Source organism: Theropithecus gelada, chromosome 16, assembly GCF_003255815.1.
Source record: "Theropithecus gelada isolate Dixy chromosome 16, Tgel_1.0, whole genome shotgun sequence".
Lineage (NCBI taxonomy): Eukaryota > Metazoa > Chordata > Mammalia > Primates > Cercopithecidae > Theropithecus > Theropithecus gelada.
In genome coordinates this window covers 70,448,814-70,474,514 of record NC_037684.1, presented here as the reverse complement: position 1 = coordinate 70,474,514, position 25,701 = coordinate 70,448,814, and the positions used below count along the sequence as shown (strand labels likewise).

Here is a 25,701-nt window from a genome sequence, read left to right as displayed (position 1 = left end):
GTTGTTAATTAGCTGTGGTAACAGGATGTTTATTAAAAGTGAATTTATTTTTAAAATATACATTATACATCTTCAAAACTAAGAGGATTATAGAAATCAGAAACTTTTAAAAGTGTGTTTGAATGCAGTAATTCAAGAGTTTATACTGAACCTTTTATTCAATGGATTGGCTAAAGGAATTTAAATTAGTGAGACCCAAATGGCTTAACTTTAAATGGATATTGATGGAGAAGTAAACATTTGGATACATTTTAAAATAAAGATGAAATGGCAAAGTGCCTTCAAGCTAAACATATTTAAAATAATAAATAGAAAGTAATGAAAGATGCATCCTTATAAGGAATCAGAAAAAAAAGAACCCAGCAATGAATCAACACAAGTACCCCTTATTAATCGCAGTGTTTTGTTAGAAGCATTTTTCTAATTGACACCGAATTAGCATTTACTATCCCAGAGAGAGTTCTCCGTGGCAAACACTGTAATGGAGGTTGTCTGATGGCTTTGGCTCCTAATAGAGGTGTAACAAAATAGATTTAGTGAGCAGAGTTAGCTGCGGTGGTACAAACAGCACCGTGGAATAGTTCTCCTCCTCACCCACAGAACAAGTTATGCATGAAGCTCTTGCCCTTGACTAATATATTAGGTCCTCTAAAACAATACATTAATTATGCATTCACTGTGAGTTCAGACACTGTGCTTAATATGATTAGTGCTGCTGTCTACCCTACTTAAGTATTGACATGTATTTGAAAAACCGAAAGTGAATTGGATGCCATCTACTACCCAGAACATTAGCCGTGAAGTCCTCTCTGAGAACATACAATAAAGATGAATACACACATGCCTCAACTACTAACACTGGTAGGAGCCCTGGTTTAGTTCTTTAAACTCATAGGCATTTCCCTTTGTAATCCTCTCTCAAATGTATTTGCCTCCCAAAAGAGCTGCATTTCATCGTCTGGCTCTGAATATTGGGCTCTGAATATGTTTTAAATTTTTACAATGTGCTTTTCAGTATTAAAGTAAAAATTTACTTTTCAATAGCCAATTTCTTTCCCTGTTAATTGCAATCCCCTTAACACAAGGCTAATTCAACAAATTTGACACTGTAAACATTACAAATAACAACCTAAAATTCCATTTTAGAGAGTCGTAAGATTTTCTTACAGTTTTATTAATAGGCTGACAATGTTGTGCAAAACAGGCATGCTGTCGCTTCCTATCAGCTGTAGGAGTACAGCCTTCTATTTTCAGTGTATATTGAAAACTACAGCCTCCATGAAACGTTTCAACTAGATGTGGCAGGATAAAAACATTCCTGTAGCTATTTTACCAGTGTGCATTCGTCAGTGACAACCTGTGTAAATACGTTTAAAGATGAAGTTCACATTTCACTGTTCACATTTTAGTGGGGGAAACCCAACCAGCATCTCATAAATCAATTTGTCACTTGCTTTTACTGACCATTTTTTAGTGGATTTCAATTCAAAGTGAAAACTAGTAAAGCAACAGAAAAAATAACGAGATTGAAGTAAGTTTTACACAAAAGGGAAGGTTTCTAAAATTGGAGCACATTTGTTTCAAGTATAGCTCATAACCTGGTTGTGACTCAACATTAAACAAGTAAGATCTAAAATGTGAACATTCTCATAACATCAAAACACTCAGTCCGCACAAGCCCATCCTACAGGGGAAGGAAGATGTCACATTATGATAGATAAAGAAACGAAAGAGGAAAGCACAGTTAGCTGAACTTCACCCCAAAACACTCCACAGAGGTATCTGCACCGGACCATCGAGGGCAAGAACATGGAAAGTCACTTTTTTCCTGTCTTATGTAATCCTAACAACCTACTGTTATGAAATGAATATACCATCTTAATTATCAAGAAGCCCATTAACAAATTACACGTGCAACATGAACTGTGAGAAGAAACATTGACCAAAAAAGCACAGTGGGACTGGCAACAGCATTCCCAAACTCTAATATTCTGAACAGAATAAGAAAAAATAATCTACCCTGAGTTGTCCTAGGGAATTTGATTTTCACCCCTTAACTTTATGCGAATGGAAATTAGGAAAAAACTTACTGTGTAATATGCTTAGGGTATGGCTCTGCTTCCCTAAAAATATTCTACTTCCCTATTTTGATAAAATGGTAATAAAGTATAATAAACTCTAAATACAAATCTCTCTACTTGGCTTGCAATTCACAAATTTTGTGCCAAGTTACAGAGACGAAGCAATTCTTTCTATCATTAAAAAAGAGTTGTCAAGTCTAACGGAGTGGTCACCCTGCAATATTCGATGCAACAACTAACCTATTTATAGCTGAACTGAGCAGAAAACAAGAGTCAGGCAACCTGATTTATTCTTTAGAGACCCACAGTCACCTTGACAGGAGTGAGAAATGTGAAACTAACCACCATGCAATCAACTGTAACTGTTGTAAACATTTTATCTGCTTTTAAGTAACAAAAGGCAAGCCTAGTTTCACAGCTGGGTACTACTAATATGGAGCATTGAGGAAAAAAAAAGTACTTGATACTGAAAGGAAAAAATGTCTATGTCTCAAGATCATATGGTTTGACTTAAAATGGAATGATTAAAGATACTTAAACTACTCTTGAACAGAAATTGCATGCACCTGTTGTTCTCATAGTGTTAGCCCTTCCACACCCCATGTGAGCACAAGAATGCTTCTCCATCCACAGAAAGCCCTGGTTAACTCCATCTCACGTTGCCTAACACTGGAGGAGAGTGAATTTATTAATCGATTTCACAGTTTCTTTGGGATACATTATTTACCTTAAAACGTAATACTAAATAGACTACAGAAATAACATTTACATTCTCTATTTAATGGCTTTCATTACAAACCGCCTTCCTAATTTTATGATTTGTATAAATTTTTCTTTTTAATCAGACAAACTAGTTTCATGTGTTTCCATCATGCTCTAGGCTACTTTATCTACACTGGAAAAAAATTCTGAATTCTTAAAGAAGTTTTAATGTTCACGGCTCACACATCAATAATATGGCCTGTGAGTCCATTCTATCCAAATGATCTTGAGAAAATTACTGAGTAATTAATGCTGCTGAGAAGAGATTTAGCATTTTGGATTTCAGATTCACTATGATAGATTGTGAATATGCAACTTAAAATTCTGAAGCAATAACTTCCCCAAATCAAGAGTTTACTGCATGAGCTGGTAGAAAAAGTAAGTTTAATGATAGAAGAAATTGGAATTTGGAGTTTAAGCTCTGGTGCTGAGGCAAGGAATTTTAACTCTGGGCCTCAGTTTCCTAATCTTTACTCATGTGGTGAAACCTGTTCCATATGCCTCAGAGAACTGTGGGAAGATCAAAGACAGGGTACATGAAATAGCACTGTAAAGTGCTCTAAAAATCTAAGGCATTATACTATCATTGTCACTCCTAGCTCCCTCTCCACATCCAACTGACATATCCGCTTTGGTGCTATTCTCTTTCCAGTGCTGACCTGGCTTGGCTGCTGTTCTCAAACCATTTTTGAACTGCGCAGATGCCATGTAGAAGCAGCTCCTCCAAAGGCAAACACTAGAGAAATATTATCTTGGTTTCTTTGGGTACAGGTAGGATTTAGTTGGTTTCTGGCTAATGTATAATTATAAAAGATATTAATTTAATGTGGTTTATTGAAGCAACAGTACTTTGGCCAATGGGCTGGCCAGTAACCTTGTGTTTAAGATAACTAAGAGATGGTACAATGAATGTATTCTGTGGCAATGAACAGGCCAAGTCTCAGAGATCCTGGCACCAATCGCCAACTGCCAGGACTCCTTATAGGTGGACAAGGGCATTTTTCTCCCTCAGATAATCCCAAGAGTCACTGCCACTAACCAAGGCTTCAGGCAGCCCTGTACAGAAAATCATTTAATAGCAAATAAAAGCACAGAAAAAAAAATTTTCTCTCACCAGAATCATATATGATCATATTAAATGTCTCTTGGTTTCCTCTATTTTTAAAAATTTAACTGAACAAATGATGATAAACTGTAAGTGGATAAGCAAGGATTTGGTAAGATTACAGACGGTGAGTATCAACTCATTTAGTTGGTTGATGGGGATTGCCAGAGCACACTGAAGATTTTGCAGCCTCGTGTGTTTTATAAGTATAAGGACCCTGATCACAAAGGGGTGCCTGACACCCAGGCAAACAAGTGCCTCTTTGTTTACTAATAAAGTTACAGCTCAAATTAAATCAACTTTCTCAGAATGAAGGCCCTTTTTGGCCTCAAATCCATTTCCTCTTCTGCATTATCTCCATCATTTCCAAGTTCCTGTTTCCTGTAGTTGCTGGGGTGATGGCAATAATACCTGAACTGGTCAACATGCCTCTAGGCTTTGCCCACTTCAATGGCTCCCTATTGCCTACAGAATCAAATCTCAACTCTTTAGAGCTGGGCAATTCTGATACTCAACAACATGACCCAAGCAGTATGGCCAACTACTTCCTTTTTGCCATCTGACATTCTAGGCCTCCCCACACTACACACATGCACATGAGTATGCTTCGCAGCTTCTCTCTCTGGGCTCAGGTTATTTCTTCTGACTAAAATCCTCCTCTCCTCATCTGCAAATCATGTACAACCTGTGTACTCCAGCTAAAATGCACCACTTCCTTTGGAAGCATTCACTACCACTTTCCACCACACAAGCCAGAGATAATCTTTTTTCTGTGATATTCTCTATCACTTTATTTTATTTATGTTCTAAATTAAACTGCATTTATTTGTGTACATATCTTATATTTCCCACTAGGTTTTGGGAGTAGAAGTAATGTCTGTCTTACCCGTCTCCAACGAGAGCAAATGATGCAGATAGATACTATTATTACTATCTCCATTGTGCAGATGAAGAAATCAAAACATAGAAAAGTAATTTGCCCCATGTCACACAACTACAAGTAGTGACAGCCAGGGCTCACATCTGTGTTCCTAGCCATTGTGGTATGCAGCCTATCAGCATACTGCAACTGTTAGAACTCACGATATTTTCATTGTTACTTTAATTATTAGGTTGCTGGAAGCCCAAGTGACTAAGTTGCAACCATGATAGCAACAGTGCAGGATATTAACATATGCATCCCTCAGCATTAACCTTGCTTCTGACTTAAGTTTTTCAATTTATTATTCTCTTTTCCTTGCCATGGTTTTTAGAAAGTGCCTGGGAATAAATACACAATTTTAAAAATCATTACTTCCTACTCACAAAATTCAGATCATAAAGCCTGATATCAAGGGTGAGATGAAATACATCTGGCTGAGGCAGACAAGATATAAAAAGAGAACTGGAAGTTATGAACAAATAAATTTAAAAATACATTTTCGGAATTGAAATCAGCACTACAAATGCTAAAGAACAAAATCCATCCCCAAGGAAGTTAAGCCAGTTAGTCACAGGCAGAGTGAGCATGACACATTCACCCAGGTTACAGAAGCAAAGGACAAAGAGATGAAAATGTCAGGAGAGAAAATGGAGAAGGAAAACATAACCAGTGCCTGTATGGGAAGTGTTACAAAGATGTAGGTTCTCCACATCATAATTCCCGTATTTCTAGGGATCTAAGCTTTAGGATATAAAGCCATTGATTAGAGAGGCCAAGCTTTCACAAATTGTGGGACATTATATTCCAGAGGATACAGTTTTCACTCATCATTTTTGTGTAAAATTATCTGTACTCACGGTCTATGTTTCATCACTTATTTCTGTCTCTAATTTGGCTTCTCATGGCTACCGTGCTGCATAAGTCCTGGAACTACCATTCATTTTTATCCCATCTGAATGACATCTTCTGGAATTCTGTCTCACTGTGGGTCTATGGCTTCCCCACCCAACAGACCAACAAAGCAGCTTTTCCTAAGGTCATCACTGGTGTCTTCATCACTATATCCAATGGACTCTTCTAGTCTTCAGCTCACATCACCTTATGACAGCATTCTATTAATCTTCCTTCCTCCTTGAAATATGCCCTCTGCTTTTGTGATACCTTGGTTTTCTTCTTTATGTCCTCTGCAACATCATCCTCTTCCATATGCTGTTCAATTATGTAGCTCTTCAAGGCTAATCCTAGGTCATTTAATCTCATTAGTATCCATGGCTACAATTACCATCTCTGTGCCGATGATTCTTAAGTTTCTATCTGCAACATGCTCCTCTATTCTGACCTCTAGACCTACATATTCATCTATCCACTTGATGTCTCCTCTTGGCTACACTGAAGGCAACCTCAAAGTCAACATGTCCAAAACCGAAATTATGATCCTTCCACCAAACCTAGGTCCTCTCTGGGTGGTCAATGATATCACTATCCACCTAATTTTGTAAGCTACACCCTAGGAGTCATCCTCATAAACTTCTTTCTCTCTTTCCACCACTGCTAATCAATCTCTAAATATTATTTATCTCTTAAATATCTTTTAAATTTATCCCCCCAACCATCACCCTAGTGTAAAGCATCATCACCTTTTGTCTAGAGTATGGCAGAAGGCCTTTTGGACATTCTCTCTGTATCCAGTCTGGTTCAAATAACAAATCTGATCAGGTCTCTCTCTCTAAAGCCTGACAATGGTTTCCTAATGCTCCAAAACTAAAATCAAAGAAAATCTTAACATAGTCTATAAGACTATTCATGGTCTGATCTCCACCCTCATCTCACTCGACATTCCCCTTTCTGTCTCTGTCTCATCACAAGGCTCTCAGTTTTTCTAAACCACGCTTCCTCTTGTCAATGGGCTTGTGCACATCTTATTCACTCTGCCCAGAACCCTCTTCCTTGTCCTATTGCCCAGAAAACTCCTATTCATCTTTAGGATTTCAGCTCAAGCATCACTTCAATCCCTTTTACAAATTCAAGTAGTACCAGGTATCACTCAATTTGCAGCTCCCACTAAACCAATTTTATAATTTTAAAATAAAATGTATAATTATTTAATTATTATCTTTATCCTCATTCTTCACTAGGCAATAGGTCCACTGACAACAAAGATCATGGCAGGGTTTTTTTTTGCCTACCATTGTATCCCCAGAGCTGAGTGACAGACGCTCAGTTGAAGACATAAATAACAGTTGAACACAAGTTGAACACATGAATAAATTGCTTTAATAAAGGCATAAATTACAAATTTTCACAAAATATCTGAAATAGGACCAGGAAATGTAACCTCAGAGCAGATGAACTCTCCATAAACATTAGGTAGGAGATACATACCTGTCAATGATTGGCAATCACAAGAGCAGAGAGGAGGCCTGTAACACCAAGTCTGTAGACACTACAGATTCCAGTAAATATCACACTATCACACACTCCGCATATGAGCAAATACTGCAACTGAATGTACCTCACTGAGTTCAATGATGAATAAACAGAGGGAAATAACAGTAATTGAAACTGTCAAAACTCCCTGACATAAAAAAGGGAAAACAATACTGAGAGGTGAGGGAAAGTTTATTTGAAAAAAACAATCCTACTAGAGAAAAACAAATTTTGAAAAGCATTTGTCCTTTACTCTCAATACCTAAAAGAACTAAGAGAAGATATGACAACATATTTGTATGAAAAAAAAAGCTTCCTGACTACATGTATTATAGAAATAAAAAGAAAAAGGGTGAGAAATGGAACTATTTTAAAGAAACTAAAAAATCTAAGAGCAAAGAAAACCTAGAAAGGAACGTTCAAAAACAGATACAGATCTAAATTTTTGAAATATACTTTACCATGAAATATAAAACATGAGAAATCAGGAAAAAAGTAGCATTTAAAAAAAATTTTAAGTCTTTTCTCCAGTACTTCTAAAATGGATTCATCTTCACATTGATTTGCACATTTAATATTGTCTAATGTTAGCCACCCTCCTGCCATCATGTGTTAGTAAATGGTCTTAGTCTAAGAAATACATTTGGTTAGGAAGATTAAAATAGTGCAAAGATGTATACTCTATACAAATACATAGGCAGATACGATGTAGTTCTAATTATATCCTACTTTTTAAAAAGAACTTCAAAAAGTAATTCTCAACCTCATCTGAAACAATAAACTAATAAAAAGAACTAAATACGTCTTGGAAAAGAAGTGCACTGTGGGAAGACTTGCTCTCTCAGATATTAAAGTAAATAACAGATTACATGAGTGGGGGGCGGCAGGGAAATGCTGGGTAGAGAAGGGCGGGGTCCCTGGTGAGTGCTCCACCCCCAGGTCTGTGTCCATGGACCTGAATGAGGACAAGCATTTACATTTTCGCACCCCGAAAGTTGCCTTTTGGCCTGCAATGCCCACCTATCCTATGCCCATAAAAACTCGAGATCCTAGCGAGCACAGACACGAGCAGCTGGACTTCAAGAGAAGCAGAAAAACACACTGAGAGACATCAGCAGACACTGGCAGGCCATCAACGGCGGAATAACGCAGATGCCGAGGGGAATTCAGCCGGGAAGGTCAGAGGAGAGTCCAGCTAGCTGGGTGGCCTGATTCCAGGAGAAGACCACCTTCCCTTTCCATTCCTCTTCTGGCTCCCCATCCATCTCGCTGAGAGCTACGTCCACCACCCAATAAAATATTGCACTCATCCTCCAAGCCCACATGTGATCCGATTTTTCTGGTATAATACAGGGCAAGAACGTGGGATACAGAGAGCCCTCTGTTCTTGGGATAAGGCAGAAGGTCTAATTGAGCTGATTAACACAAGCCGCCAGCAGACAGCAAAGTGGAAAGAATATATGCCCACTTGGGTTTTGGGAGCTGCAAACACTCACCCCTAGACGCTGGGTCAGATTTTGGGTCAGGGCCTAAAAACGCTCCCCACGACCTCTGCACCTGCCTGTCTGCATGTTCCCCCTTGGGGTTTGAGCAGCGGGGCACCGAAGGAGCGAGCCACACCCCTGTCACACGCCCTGCAAGGGGGATAAGGGAACTTCTCTCGTTTCAGAGACATAGGTTGTGATTTTGAAAACAGAATAACGAGTCAGTAACAAATTCAAAATACAGCATAATGTAGCACATTGTAAGAGCGGCATTTAAAAATAAGACCAGAAAAACCAGCTAACAGTTTAGGACCGAATTAAGTTAAATCACCACCTCACACATTTTTTTTTTTAACCCACATATTACTATGTAAAGCCTTTGTAATGATCTTTCCCAAGGAAGAAACTACAAAACAAAACAAAAAAAGATGTGATATTTTGAAATGTAAAGCCTCCGTACAACCCAAAATAAACATAAAGAGCTAAGTAAGGGATCGGATCAGAAAAATAGTTGTAACAAAGGGTTAAGGTTTTTAATGTAAAAAAAAGCCCTTGTATGTTGTTTAAAAAGAAAATGTCTTCATGCTCAAATGGACAAAAGATATGACAACAATATTGGCAACTAACAAAAAGGGAAATACAAATAATGAATAAGTATTTGTAATTAAAGCATCACGAACATAAGCCCATGTTACTTTTCTCAAAATTTAAGATAACTAACATGAAAAGAACGTGTTGACCAGTGTGTGAAGAACCAGGAGTTGGGCGTGGGTGGCACAATGTTCACACAGGATGAGGGGAGTCCCTCTGCAAGGTGCTGATGAGAAGAGGGATATGATCTCATTTATATTTCCAGAAGATCACCCTGGATGTTGTACTGAGGATGCTGTAGAAGGAGAAGGTAGAAGTAGTAATACCAATAAAGAAGTCATTACAACCCTGGCAAGAGATGATGGTGGTGCTAACGTGAAGGCTGTGAGAACTGGCTGGAAAGTCCAGCCATCCTCTAATCATTCCTCACAACTTCCACAGCTAACACATGTGTGTGTGTGTGCGCGCGCACGTGCGTGCGCAATCAGCATAATTTCCTGATGGCATGAATGTGGGGTTTGAGAGAAACCAGGAGTCACTGATGACTCCAGCATTTCTGGCCTGAGCAACCAACAGATTGGATTAACAGTAGCTGAGATGGAAGTCAGAGCCGGTTTGAGGAGAAAGATCAGAAGCCATAGGAATGTTACACTTGTAGTGTCCTGCATAAGTCTACGCGGAGCTGGTGAGAGGGCAGTTAGATCTAGAAAGAGTCTGGGTTTCTGTATCTCCTAGCTTGTGTTTTCCTCTAGTAATGAAATTTCTGATGAGAAAATGTATCTTTGAAATACATTTTCACTAATAGCTACTCAGGATGGCTGGCAACTTAAACTTAGGAACTGTTTATTTCTGGAATTTTCCATTTAATATTTTCAGATCTCAGTTGACTGTGGGTCACTGAAACACCAGAAAGGATAAGGGGGACTGATGTACCAGTTAATGAAGGGTAACTTTTAAAAGCTTTCAAATGACAAAGAAGATGAAATAAATACACAATTTCATTTAGCGTTATATGAAAAAAACTGCTTTGCTGTTATAAATAACTTTTACATTGCCACTAACTTTAGCTTAATTTTATCTCTTCCCTTAGTATACCATGTTCTTAAAAACAAATGTATGGGGTAGAAATGTAATTTTATTACATGTATAGATTGCACAGTGGTGAAGTTAGAGCTTTTAGAGTATTCACCAACTGAGTAACTTACATTGTACCAGTTTCTCATCATCCACCCCTTCCAAACCCTGTCACCCTTCTGAGTCTCCACTGTCAATCATTTCATATTCTATGGCCATGTGTACACATTATTTAGCTTCCACTTACAAGTGAAAACACGCAGCATTTATCTTTCTGTGTCTGACTTGTTTCACTTAAGATAATGTACTCTGGTTCCATGTTGCTGCACAAGACATGATTTCATTCCTTTTAATGGGTGAATAGTATTCCATTTTCTTATCCACTTTTTCCTTATGTAATCAACCATTGATGGACACTTAGGTTGACTGCATATCTTTCCTATGGTGGTAGTGCAGTGATAAATGTATAAGTGCGGGTATCTTTTTGATACATTGATTTCTTTTCCTTTAAGTAGATACCCAGTAGTGGGATTGCTGGATCAAATGATTGTTTTATTTTTAGTTTTGAGAGATCTCCATATTATTTTCCACAAAGGTTGTGCTAATTTACATTCCTACCAACAGGGTATGAGTTCCCTTTTCTCTGCATCCTCTCCAACATCTGTTATTTCTCGTCTTTTTAATAATAGCCACTCTGACTGGTGACTGTTAACCAAATTTTAATTCAACTTGTTTTATTATAAGCTCACTGACTAATACATTTCCAAGAAAATGTGTACGAACAATAGGACTATCTTCCTCTGTACATCCTAAAATGTAATTTCATTTTTAAATGACAGCTCTGATGAATTTGGAGTAATAAAGAAACTAAGTAACACTGTGTGTTTAGCCCCTTTTAATTGTTGAGTTTATGTTCTCATTTGTTGACCCATGTTCTCCTTCATTTATTTAGCAGCCATTCACTGAGTGCCTGTCAGGTACCAAGAATCAAGATGAATAAAATATGCCCTTATAGCAAGAGAGGGACTCATAGGCTAGTGGAACATTCAGATGCATAAAAATATATTGAAGTGCAATTTAATAAATGATGTAACAGAGCCATATACAAGGAGTTAGGAGATCTCAGAGGAGAATGTGTCAAAATTCTAGAAAAGATTACATTAAACCCTATCTAACTTGCAAGTTTATGGAAAGTAATTAGCAAACAACTACTGATTAAAATGACCTTAGTGGAAAAGGTTAAATAAACTAATATACGGACATTTTTATGCAACTACATGTAATCCCTAATTATCATAACTTAAGAATATTCATTTTAGGTATTTTCTATCTAACAACTAAGAGTTCTACATGGATATGACTATAGGTCTTTCACCAAATTATTTAACTCTAAAGTATTCATCAAACACCTAAGGGCTGGACTTCTTTTACAGAGGATTATGGTGTTAATGTCACCCGCTGGCAACTTGAGGTACTTTGTAGTAAAACATCAATAGCATAATCAGAAATATTTCTTTGATCAATGAATTATTAAAAATGAATGCTGAATTTTTTACTATTATACTAACCTATACTGACATTTAGAATGCAATTATGAATTCTATGTACAATTACTATTGAGATTTCAACTTGATAGAAATGATGATGAAAATGAGGATGAAAATAAGCATGACAATGAAAATAAGGATGACATGTTTAAAGTGATTTGATTTTCTCTTCTTGTAGAAAGAACACTGGAGTTAATTGGCTGAATGCCTAATTCAAGTGTTTATTTTTAAAGTTCATGTGAATTTTTAAACACTATGCTTGGAAAATAATGGTATCTAGAGTATCATAGTTAATGTATGTGTGAACAGTTGCAGGAAAAAATGGGATAACTGAGGGAAAGGATGCTTAAGAAATGTGGATAACTCTTTAAATACTGAAGTCAAAAAGTATACTAATATGGAATGACACAAAAAGTAAATTAACTTTATGATCTGCTGTTTTAATTTGACAGCTGTTTGACAACTGCAAAATGGAAAACTGACCTCAGACAACTGAGTATAAATGAGAGGCGATTAGGCCAAAGAATTTCACATGGAAAGATACAATATACATTGTAGTAACGCCTCACATGGGAATAGATAAATGCAGGCTGGAATTTTTATTGTCTTTGAAGGTGCTGATATTCAATAGACTTAAATTTCACAAAGGGCTGTGTGTTACTCTATCACAATTAATGGCACTTTCTGAAACATAATGCCATCAGTAAAGAAATAATTGTAAACACATTTGCAATTTCCAGGTGTTTCTTGAAGCAATTTTGAGTCTCTGTGACTTTACCTTTTGAATGCTAAAGCAGTAACACACTCCTCCTCTTTCAAAATTTAAAAACAATGAGCTCTTTTAGGGTATAATTCAAGAAGACACAATTGTCCATGGCTAGCAGCTGAAACTATGAGTTAAAATTCAGTACCTATGGCTTGATGCTATATAAGCTGCTCAGATATTTCATGCTTCACTTTCTCAACATGAAAATAAGGAGACAAAACTACATTCTATTACTTACTTGCAAAAAATTCCGTTTTCAGAAAAAAAGCTCTTTTTCATCATCATCCATTTTTGGTAAATGATAATATAGAAATTATATGTCCTCCTTCAAAGACAAGAATTGTTGTGGAGGAGTCAAGACAAGTTCAACCCAATGACAGGTTTTGTTGGGTATGAAGGGAGTGAAGGGAGGAAGGCGCAAGGGGACAGAGTACACAAGAACAGAGGACATAAGAGAGGTTGAAATGCATGGGCTGACTTTTGGTGCTTTCTGTGATGAGAAAATGAAGATATTGGACAAACAGAATTAAAGTTATGCCAGAGGAGCATGACTAGGTCAACTGAAATGTCTGTTGAATGAATGACATTTTAGCTGAAATCTAGAAGATCCTATAGTTCAGACATGGACAGTGAAAGGAGAAGGGGCTTGAGAAGAATCAGATCATGCACAGTCTACAGGTCAAAGTCAGGTCTTCCTTCTCTAGCCTAACATTAACAGAAAGCCATTAACTATGTTACCAAAACCTACCAATGGCTGCTGGACACCTACAGGGTAAGCCTGGTTGCTTTAGCAAAGCACATGATGCCCTTCTTGGCCTGCCCTCCTGCTTCTTTAGCCAAATATCTCACAGTATCCTCCCAACCTTGTGCTTCGGCTACACTGCAGTGTTTGTAGTTCCCCAAATGGCCCCTCATGTTATAAAATTTCACAACTCTGGGTCTTTACTCATGATGCTCCCTCTGTCTGGAAAGTTCTCCTATCACATGCATATACCTAGTAAAAAACCCATCTAACCTTTTGATGCTCTGGTCACTTCTCTGAGAAGCTTTCGTGACCTTCACAGGTAGAAATGGCCACTCCCTACACCTTCGTTTATATGCCTAAGGCACTGCCTATATTCTGTTACAAAGCCAACAAATGTTATTGTTTTATTGTACTTATTTATTCATCTGTCTTCCTGTACCAGACTGTAAGCTGCTTCAGAGTAGGGACCAATCTTTTTATCTCCAGCAAAAGTAATCAATACATATACACGGATCCTTCCAGAAAACAGCTTTCAAGAAAATAACAGCAAAGAATATCAGCACTTTCTACTATGTAATGGCATTCTGCTTTCTGGTCCGGCCAAATCAGAATTACTTTCTAATAGGTGGGTGAATGTCAAGAGGATTTCAACTGCCTTCCCCAACCTCAATAATTTGAATTTGAACTAAGTAGAATAAACAAAATTCTGTGGAAGTGTGAACTGCTTTTCAAAGGTATTAAAGTCTTAAAGCCTGAAGGTTCACTGAGTGTTTACAAAAAGGGTCATTTCTGATGTAACCTGACTTTACTTAAGTCCTAGGTACTTAGGATGGCTGAGTATGTTCTGCTGGAAAACTTATAAACTATTTTTCCTCTTGTGGAAAAATACATTACACTTTGTGCATGCTCACTCAAATACACTCTTCACTTACTCACTCAAATACACTCTTCACTCACTCACTCACTCACTCACTCAGAGTAAGTGAAAATCATGAAAGGAATTCAGCCTCAGTAAATTTTGTCTTTTATTGATATCCTAATTTATAAATCCCTGAACATGTTTATAAGAACTGAGAATGTGGTCTTAACAATATGTTCTTAAGGTCAGAAGCTGTATTTAATCCCAATTATTTTAAGTTAGTAGATTACATCAGTAACATTAGGGGAAGAACCTTTATCCACATATCTTCAGCTAGCTGTTTAAGGGAATTATACACAGAACTATTTAATCCTTTTTACTTACTTCATCTAATGACAGCAATACAACACAATGGCATTTTCTAGATTACCAATCATACTTTTGCTAAAAGCAATAACAGATCATAATTTTATTCAGACATATCAATGAAAATGTTGGAATATTAAATTAGACTTGTAGTTCTTTCTTGAAATAAAAATTTTCTTTCTTGTAAGTGGCAGTTTTCTTTCTTGTAAGCTAGCAGGTAAATATCTTTTAGTACTAAGGAAAGCCCAGTCAGAATGAAAGCTAAAGCTGCACTTTAACTTAGTATTTTAAGGTTACATGGTATATTTTAAAGCATAAAGATATTCTAGATTACAAGTATACATAAATCTGATTAACTACCAAAATTTCTCTTTTGTTTCATCCTATCTCTACATTCCATCATTCAAATCCTTTAGAATTTCTTTGTTCCCCCTGTGATTGTTGCTTCCGGAAGAAATCTGGCATAGGATCTGAAGGAAATGCCACAGTGAAATTTTCCTTAAGATTAATCACACAGGTAAGTAATTTCCCTTTCTTGCCCAACAATATTTTCTAAAACTTCTTAGAAAATTGGTAAGACAGAAATGGGTGGTCATGAAAATGTGAATTTTAGGATTTACTTAATCACTTACACACAAATTTTAAAGGTCTAATAGCTTGCCTAAAGCAGTCCGGAGCTCTATTACTAGTTAGAAACAGCAACAGACAAAGAAGTCTCAAAAGGTAGTCTGGGTTAAAGAAGCATAGGTATAACAACATCTGCTCTACTGTCCATCCCCACCACCCTCTGACACCCCAATTTCTATTCCTTTCAGTGTCTGGGGGCTCAGTTTAGAATTCAGAATCATATAACGATTCCAATTTTAAAGTAAAAAATATATATGAAGGCATCAAGATGTTCACAAATTAAATCTTAAAAGCAGTTTGTCACTAAGGCAAAGAGAGTATGAGACAAAGAAATGATACAGTCTCTCAGGGATCAGCCACACAGTCAGTTTTTACATCAGTGCCATCAGTCATCAGTCAACCAAGAGTCAATCTAAGCCAGATAACAGGGAGGGGAGTCTGTGGTTCAGAGCAGAGAACTAGGAGGCTAATGGGATTCAGAAGAACAAAAACCATCAGGAATGGCAAAATGTAACTGAAGATTCAAAAAAGAAAAGAAAAGAAAGAGATAATTAGAAAAGAACGCTACTTTGACCTCTGCTAGGTGGGGGTGGTGGGGAGATGAAGGAAGCAAGTCCCCAAGCCACCCAAATCAGGTTTAATTACAACATGCTACCCAGAGATACACACCAAGAATTATAACTCCCCAAGTCCACATTGTATCACTTCCCTTATGTCTCAATTAATTATCTGCTTTTGAATCACTCTTTTCCACCAATATTTCTTTGATTTACCAGAACCTCATACATAATTCCACAACGCTTACCGAAGAGTAGAAAGTCGATGTCTGCGGAACCCAAGTCATCGCCACATATTCAAATATGAAGAATTCATAAACAAGTATATACACACTTGACATAAATATATACATATATTCGTAACATACACATATTAAAGTTTGCCAGTATAACCCAAGTCTTAGTGCCCTGAGAAAAATAAACACGTCTCCTTCTCATTCTCTATTAAGACCCTGCTTCTCAGATCTGAAACTACTTATGTTTTGTGCCTTTCTTGTAATTTTCTCCAAAATAAAGTCTCTAAGAACGTCAATGGTTCTCCTTAAAGCTAAGTTATAAATTCATTCACCATTTATTTCATCTTACAAAAGAGCTATTTTTTTTTTTTTTCCTGAAATCCCAGGAATCTAGACTCAACCAAGACTGGAGATAACTGCAAGATATTCAGATTCTGAACATGTGAAAGATGTGGGCCAAAACCAGACCAAACTTTTATGTTAATAACAATAATCATAGCTAACATTAATGGAACACTTCGTTTGACTAAGACGTAAGTGCTCTAGATCCTCTCGATGTCATCAGAGGTAGATACATCACCACACCCACTATGTTAACTCCACGTCTACTACACCGTGGCAAGGATGTCAGCAGTTAACCTGGTGGCAGAAAGACTCGTATTAATAAAGAATAGCCTGATTCCAAGGTAGCAACTGGAATAAGACATCTCATTTGAGAGGAAATAGTAGTGAACTGGGTCCACAGGTTCTGCTCCCAATTTGACCACTTTCAGACATGTGTGATCAATCGTACCATTAAGCTTCATTTTCTTCTTCTACAATACTGGAATAATGCCACCTCACAGAGTCGTTGTAAGAAGCGAATAATGACCAGTGGCATGTAAATTATTGAAAAACTATTTACAAATACATGTTCGAATTATCATAATTTCTGCATTTGTTGGCAAAACCTCACCTGGAGTTATTTTGGTTATAAATATCAATGCCAAACTCACTCCACTGAGATGGATCATTCTGGAAAGGGGAATCAAATGTAATTTAGAAATTATTTGAGGTTATTTAAATTCAGGAAAAGAGAGTTTGCATTCAAAATGCATTTTCTTTCTGTCATTGTTCAGTAATGCTCATCATTTCCCTTATATATAAAAACCATATTTAGTTAGATACTCTTTCCAACATGGTATTCAAGAACTCTCTATGCAAACCTGATCTAGTGCAGTAGCTAATTTGAATCATCTGAATAAGCCACGAGTTATGAACTTCAGAGACCACTGAATGAATGCTAGTTGCCCAGCAGCTAAAACATCAAAGTCAAACAAATCACAACATTCAGAAGAAAAATATATTTCCCATATTGATTTTTTTCTTATATGTATGATGTTCAATAAATCACATCACTGGTATTCACTAACGTAAGTCTTATTCTCCTGGAATACAACACCAAATTTAATAACCACTTTTGTTCAACATAGAAGATGAAAGTCAATTTCTATTGCTCTAGGCAGACTGTATAGTCAAAACACAAGAAACATCAGAGAAAAGGAAAATGGAGAAAAATGCATTAGATATTAATCTCGTATTCACTGGGAAAACAAAAAAATCTTTACCTGTTTTTCCTTTCAGAGTTTAAAAAGATGTAAATTTTCTTTTGCCCTACCTACTCTACACCTCAGAGCTCTTTATCCAAAGCCCTTCTTTTTTACCTTATTTCAGCCATGAATGTCTCTCAAGTATTGTCAGTATTAAACAAAAAACATGTCTCTTCTTGACCCTATTTTACTCACACCTCTTGATCTTTCATTTGCTTTCACAAAAATTATTCAACATTCACAGATACACTAGATCCCAAAGATAATATCCCCTTGTCACACTTACCTTTCTAATTATAACCTGCTTCTCAGATCTGAAACTCTACTTATGTTTTGTGCCTTTCTTCTAATTTTCTCCAAAGTAAAGTCGCTGAGAACATCAATGGTTTTCCTTAAAGGTAAGACTAAGTTATCAATTCATTCACCATTTATTTGATCTTTCAAAAGAACTCTCTTTTTTTGAAACCTGATGAACCTAGACTCAAACAAATGATCTAATGTATGTACAATGCTTAGAACATTATTTGGCATATAGCACAAGTGTTTGCTGCAATTATTGTTATCATGAACACTTATTGCTACTTTTTCCCCTCCCTCATACATATTCCTTCAAAGCTGTACTCTGTTGTCTTGCTCTATATGCTTGTAGGCAGAAGTGATGGATGTACAAAATATGTAAGTCATAATCATTGGTTTCCAGAAGTCAAGAGTTCTCTAGGGAAGAGATATAAATGAATAATTATACAGCAATACCACAAGTGGCTACTAACCATAGTCAGAAAGTGATACACTGGAAGTATTATCACATGAAAGAAAAAAGAACACTGAGTTTTTCCACATAGCAGAACTATGACCAACAGATTGAAGTTATAAGGAGGCTGACTTTGGCTCAGGATGAGAAAGAGCATTCTAGTCATCAAGGTTGTCCACTTACAGAGCCATAGTAATGAGAAGACAATCTGCCAGGAATATTGTAAAAACTAAGGAGATCAGTCATCAAGATTCTAGAACAACTTACTAAGAGCAGAGTAATAATGGATATAAAATGTTTTCTACGGTCGTGTGTGGGGGGTGTGTGTGTGTGTGTAAAACACTACAATTAGGCTGACAGTAGAACAAGATGTAGCTACAAAGAGGGTGAAAGCTGAGGCCAGCCAGGTGACCTTGGCTGTGGTCAGGAACTCTCTACTTGTCTCATGGGAACACTTGCCGGAAAAAAAGGAAAAAAAAAAAAAAAAAGAACTCAAGATGAGATTTGTTTCGATACAAAGATATTTTTACATCTTATTTACGATAAAAGATTGAAGGCAGAGGTGGGCTATGAATAGCAAGATCATATAATTACTTGTCCAAACTAGGACACTTGAAAGTAAAAGAGGCATTCTTAGTAATTATGCCATGAACACAGGCATAAAGAAGTACATATGATCACCCTAGCTATCCACGAGTAATTAAACAAAAAGAAATGTGGGCCAGGGTTTGCCTGAGACAAAAATTATAGCCAGGATCTTGGGTAAACATCTCAGAAAAAAAATCAAAAGTAGAAACTATTAAAGCAGTGGTTCCTAATTGGGAGTGATTTGAGGCCCCAGGGACTATTTGGCGATGTCTGAAGACATTTTCAGCTGTCACAAGTGGGGGTGGGGGAGTGCCATCAGTGTCCAGTGGGTAGAGATAGGGGTGCTGGAACCACTCTGCAATGCACAGGACAGTCCACACAACAGTCATCTTGTCCAAACTGCTAATAGTGCTAAGACGAGAAATTATTAAAATTTCTGTATTACATTTGTGTTAAAAATAAAAAGACCTCACTGCAAAAACGTATGAAACATCTGCACTGTAAAACATTAAAGACAAAAACTGAAGAAAATACTTGCACCTTACATGTCAATGCAATCTATACACAGCAATAGCCCTTAGACAAAGGCAAGCATCCCAACAACAAAACAGGCAAAACTCACTAGCAAACAACTGACCAAAAAAACGCATCAGTGGCCAATAACCACTAAAAAATAAACACACTCCACCTCGTAAGTCATCAAAACAACTTGAACTAAAAGAACACTTCTGATGGGTAACCTATAAAGCCAGCCAAGATTTTCTAATTCACAGCGTTAGTAATGAGCACTTTAACATACTGATAAACAGAAACGTAAGTTGATTTCAAACAAACAAAAGACTGGGAAGACATTTAGTTTTACTTAAAGTAGTTTTTCTTAATTTTAACTTTGTATTTTGAAAACCTCAGAATCTCTTGACATGACCACATATTTTTAGAAAACTATCAAAATCAATAAGGATATATGCAAAGATTTAGCTACAAGAATTTCAGCTCAGCATTGTTTACATGGACAAAAACTAGAAATTCCTAAAATGTCAAATAAGGAGAAACTGATTAAACGAATCAATATACAACTCTTAAAATCATGCTATGCCGGCTGGGTGCACTGGCTCACACCTCTAATTCCAGCATTTTAGGAGGCCGAGGTGGGTGGATTACTTGAGGTCAGGAATTCAAGACCAGCATGGCCAACTTGGTGAAACCATATCTCAACTGAAACTACAAAAATTAGCTGGGCATGGTGGCAGGCGCCTATAATCCCAGCTACTTGGGAGGTTGCAGCAGGAGAACTGCTTGAACCCAGCAGGTGGAGGAGGTTGCAGTGAGCCAAGATTGCGCCACTGCACTCCAGCCTGAGCGACAGAGTGAGACCCTATCTCAAAAAAAAAAAAAAAATCATGCTATACCAAATATTGACATGGAGAGATGTCCATGACATACTATTAAAATGAAAAAATATACCCAAACTACAGATATATATGATATATATGTGAAGATATCCATATGTTAAATATGTTTCATATATGTTATATATGTGAAGATATGTGTGTATGTGAAGAAGTCTATAATAACATAAACCAAAATATTAACAAATGGATCTATTTGGGTGGTGAGATATAGGCACCACAAAAGCAAGATATTTGTTTGTTTCCAGCTGTATCTCTAACACAGAACAATGTCTGGCATAAAGGAAAAGTAAAATAAAATTTGTTATTGTTATTTTTGTTTATCTATATTTTCTCACTGATATGCAGTGAAAACATTATTTGCATAACACATGTTTTAAATGTTGCCTTCTAAAAGACTAATTCAATAGCAAAACAAAATGTTTTACACATAGAAACAAAAGGAATGCCACCTACTTTAAGGATTATAAGCCTTTAAGAATAATTTATGTAAATATGCTCCGTAAATTCTACAGCACTGTATAAATGTAGAAAATTAATTATTTTGTTAAGATCATATATTCTGAAGTTAAAGCGGTTTCATGTGTGCTGTCACTGGCAGCCCTCCTCCCAGCAATTCATTTCCAATAATTTGTCCTTTAAAAACAATTAGAGACATGTGCAGTGTTACTTATAGAAGCAAAAAGCTGCAACAATGGAGAACTGGTTGAGAAAGTTGAGGCACATCCATAAAATGAAATACCATCTCACCACTAAAATGTTATCTTGTAGAAATGTATTTATTGACATACACATTGACTGATATAACCACTCTAAAACATCATGTATATGTAATCTAGGTAAAACAATCCCAATTACAGCTTATTATAACACTATTATGTCAAATCCTCAAAATAATTGTTATAGTTTTTTGATAATTCTTATCTTTTTAAATTTGTTAATTCAACTATTCAGTTTGTCACTTGTTTCTCAAGACTTGATCAGTTAAACCATCCATAACATTTTATCTTTCAGTTGCAAAATTCAAAACATTTTATGGATTTTTCCATCCTTTGAAGGCGTATGCACTTTAAAGCCACACTACAGTTTCGAATGAAGCATGTGTATATATTACAAAATATGTATGCAATTTACTTTAACATTTTAATGTTAGTGGTTTCTTATACATATCTCTTTATGCACTAGTCACTTCTTCATAATTCAGAAGCTGAATCTCATTTTCTCTCCTTAAAACAAATGTAAAAATTGCTTTCCAAAGTTTTATTTTTTCTACTTTCACAGAGATCACAGAAATAGAGTACAAAGAATGCTAAGAACTAAATGAATAACTGCTAAAAGATTAATAAATTAAAAATATAAATAAAATGTGAATCTTTTTATAAATAGGAACAGAAGGAAAGTTTTCCTCCCATAGAATTCTATTAAAAGTGAAGAACTTTTATACAGATCAACCACATATATGTATTTTTAATTTGAACACTAGCTCTCTAAAAAAAGTATCGTAAACTCTTCCTTTTTGCTAAGGACTACTGCTTTATTTATATGCTACTCAAAAACTCTGGTGAACCCTTATTGCTCAGTGCTCTTTGTTCGGCTTACACTATTTAAAAACACTAATCAAAATGGTTTGCATTCCTTTATTTTAAATTTATAAGATTGCCTAACACTGGAACTAAAATATCTCTAACATTAATGGGAAATATTATAATTTGGGAAGCAGACTGATACCACAATGATAACACTAGGATTCTACTATACCGGGAATTGTTGAGATTTTTAAAGTGTTGTGATGCTCCCAAATGAAATCAGAGCCTGAGACAAGTGGAAGGAAGCAATATGAGGGGTACAAAAAGATGGAGAAATTCATTTGTACCACAAGCACTGATGAAGAACTGACATCACTCAGGACACTGCAGAGGCCTGTGTGGGATGAGTGACACATGGAGGAACATGACACCGAGTTCCAACGGAAGATCAAGAGCGCTGTGTAAGTGGGATACGGAGCAGGGTTGGAAAACCAGCCGAAGGAGGAAAGAGGCAGACACTGCACTTTTTCAGTACCAGAAAGAATCCCATCATGCATTCTGTGGCTTTCCTCTGTATTTTTAAAATTTACAGAATCCAACTCGCCCCCTATAGCAAAAATAGTTCTACAGACTAAAAATCAAGCAGCCACCTAAACACATCCTTTTAAAATTTCCAAAACCTTGGCTTATGTTCAATTTCTGTCAATTTCTGCCTAAATGTAAATCATTCCATTTTTATTCCTCCAAATACTTTCTTGCTACAACTGAGAGGTTTTTTCCATGATAAATTCTTGAGCTACCTATTTTTAAAAAGAAAAGGGGTGGGATGAGAGGGGAGGAGGAGCAGCTCCAACTCAAACAACTCCTCTTTTTTATAATATTTAGGAGTTTCTGAACCATTTGATGCTTTCTAGTTATTTTTTTCTCCGAATGTCCATACTTTATTTTAAACATTTTCTTTGAATCTACATAATTTAAATCCTTGAGATAATCAGTATCTCAAGGATAAATGGGGCTTTTCAATTTAAGAAAAGGAGGCTGAAAACTAGAATGTGCTCCGGGCTTAATCTCGGGTCCCAGATGTATAACCAAATAGAGGTAATAACTTTAAAAAATAAAAAATAGACCCAAGTGGACAAATAAATCAATTTGGCTTACATTGCTTTTTACTTGCATTTTCATTAAAAATATGTTCATGGCAGAATCATGTTTATTCTCTTTACCAGAAAACATGGGAAGGTAGCAAAAGGAAGAAACTACTTGGAAGAGATGGTGTCTTGCTTTATAGAAGGGGATGATCCTTTTGGTAAAGTGGTAGCACTATGTGAACCTTACTGGAAGACTGTTTTGACATCCACAATAACAACAACGACCAAACACTTACTTGAAATAGATTGATCCTTCTCCAAATAGCTGACAAGATATTGCAGAACCATAATGGCTAGAGGCATTATCACATTAAATTCACATATTTTGCAGACTAGCAACTTATATATCCACTCAGCCAAGCTGTTTTCCTGCTGGTAACTTGAATTCCTGTTTTAAAACTGTGCCAACTCCTCTTGGGTGTTCTGGTAATGAAAACGATTTTCCTTAAGTTCTAGCCAACATTTTTCACTATAGTATCTTATGAGAAAGCCACAACGTTAGGGCAGACCACAATGACCAGATGGGGAAAAAAAAACTATTTGGGAGAATTATTTTGATGTTTAAAATAATGGCGGGGGGGGCCATGTATTAAAAATAATGTGCTAATTTTGGGGTATAATCTTATTCCATACACCAAGTTAACTGAGTACTAAATTACCGATTTTAAAAAAAATAGCTGAATATGTGTATTTAAAATATATTCTGTTCCTTATAGTGGTGGTTTAAAATGCAAAAAAATGAAACCAAGAAAGAATAGTGCATAAAAATGACAAGCTCAGGGAAATGTATCTGAAACGGATAAACAAAGATACCGCTAAGAGTAGAAAGTTATGACAGCTCAAAAACATGTTTTAACCCGAGGAATCCTAGTCATCTGAAGCATCTACTCTACTGCTCTCTCACCTGAACATATCTGAAAACCATTCATCTCAAAAGAAAAGACAAATTGGTTATGAAACCCACAGGCTCCTGTAGGATATATAGTGTTACAAATGCTTCTTCATCAATATATATGAGTTTGGAAGGTTTTTAAAAATATGACAATACAGCCATCTAGGAAAAAGTGACAGTATCATAATTAAGGTGAAAGTGTGAAACTGACCTGATTGATGGAGTTGGCAGCACAGGATGCGAGGCCTGTCCCAACAGAAGTAAGCAGGAAACAGGGCCAGTCAAAAGGGCCCGGAGCCAATGCAAATCCAGCTGCAGTGGTACTTACGACTAGACCTGTGATACAGAAACAGAGCAGACGCACTGTTACCAACCAGAGTCCCAACTGTAAAGGCCAAAAAGACAAAAAACAAGCCATCTTTCATATAAACTAATTGATTATATTAATAATACAAAGTACAGGCTCATCTTTGGTTTAAAAAGGATCCACATATTCCTGATTATAAAAACTACATGTACTAAAACTGTTAATTTTCTTCTAATTCCATACTCAAGAGAAAAAAATAAGGTCAGTCTTCCAGATTCAATCATTCACTTATTCATTCAACAGACGTTTACTGAACACCAAATTTGTAATCAGCATGTACTGTCAGGGATAAAGATGTATACGGTCTTATTCTTGCTCTTGGGTAATTTGAAAGGGAGATGGCAGATATACCTTAATAATTGTAACACAAAATAGCAAATAACAAATAACAAGGATCCCAATTATGTGACAAACTCCAGACAAGCCTAGGGGTGGGCTTGCCTATAAGAGATGATGGTCCCAGGGGTCAGAGAATGTGTAGTGGGAGATGATAATCCTACAAGCCATCAACAGGAACCAAGTGAAGAGGCGAGGTACAGAAGCAAAGCCAGACAATTCAAGCATCCACCAAGCCTGCTCCTTTTCAGTAGGCCCTGCTGCTTCTTTCCTGGGGTTTATAGAAGCTGACAGGCCCAGAAAGTGTCCAAGAGTGGTGCTGATATGGAGCTGTAGAAATGCGCTGGAAAAAGGATCCCCATTGGTGGGCAAATCTGGGAAAGCTTCAAGAAGATGGCATTTAAGTTGGATCTTCTAGAGGGCATGCAGAGAAAAGGAAGAGAATGGTGGGGTGAGCAACATTACAGGTACAAGGATAATTCCAAGAACAGGCACAAGAGAAGGGAAGACCAATGTCAAGAATCTAAAGTATGCGTGATACCATCTACCTAGATTCTCCAACCAAAAACCTAGGAAGCATATTTGATTACCTCCTTTGTCACTCGCTGCATCTCATTCATTACAAAGTAGTGTTTGCTCTATCTCTATAGTAGGTAGAGGTAGAGATAGTACCTACTGTAGAGATAGAAACCCATCACACTGCCAGCATCTAGTCCAGCAGTTCTTAACCAGGGGGAGTTTTGCCCCCCAGGGGACATTTAGCATTGTCTGGAAACATTTTTGATTGGAGGGGACGGTGCTACTTGTCTTCTAGTGGACAGGGGCTGAGGATGCTTCTTAACATCTTATGGTGCATAGGATACTCCCCAACGACAAATAATTTTCTAGCCTAAAATGCCAATCGTGCTGAGCTTGAGAAACCCTGACCTAGTCCAAGCAATTACCA

At 36.7% G+C, this 25,701-nt stretch overlaps 1 protein-coding gene across 1 annotated transcript in view; it reads right to left on the bottom strand.

The window, feature by feature from the left end:
• The window catches only part of LOC112609845 (protoheme IX farnesyltransferase, mitochondrial), a 140,490-nt gene that overhangs the window by 83,116 nt on the left and 31,673 nt on the right, over positions 1 to 25,701 (bottom strand). Inside the window, exon 4 of the mRNA XM_025363005.1 lies at positions 24,264 to 24,388. Coding sequence (XP_025218790.1) covers positions 24,264 to 24,388 — 125 coding nt within the window. The remainder of the gene's footprint in view (positions 1 to 24,263; positions 24,389 to 25,701) is intronic.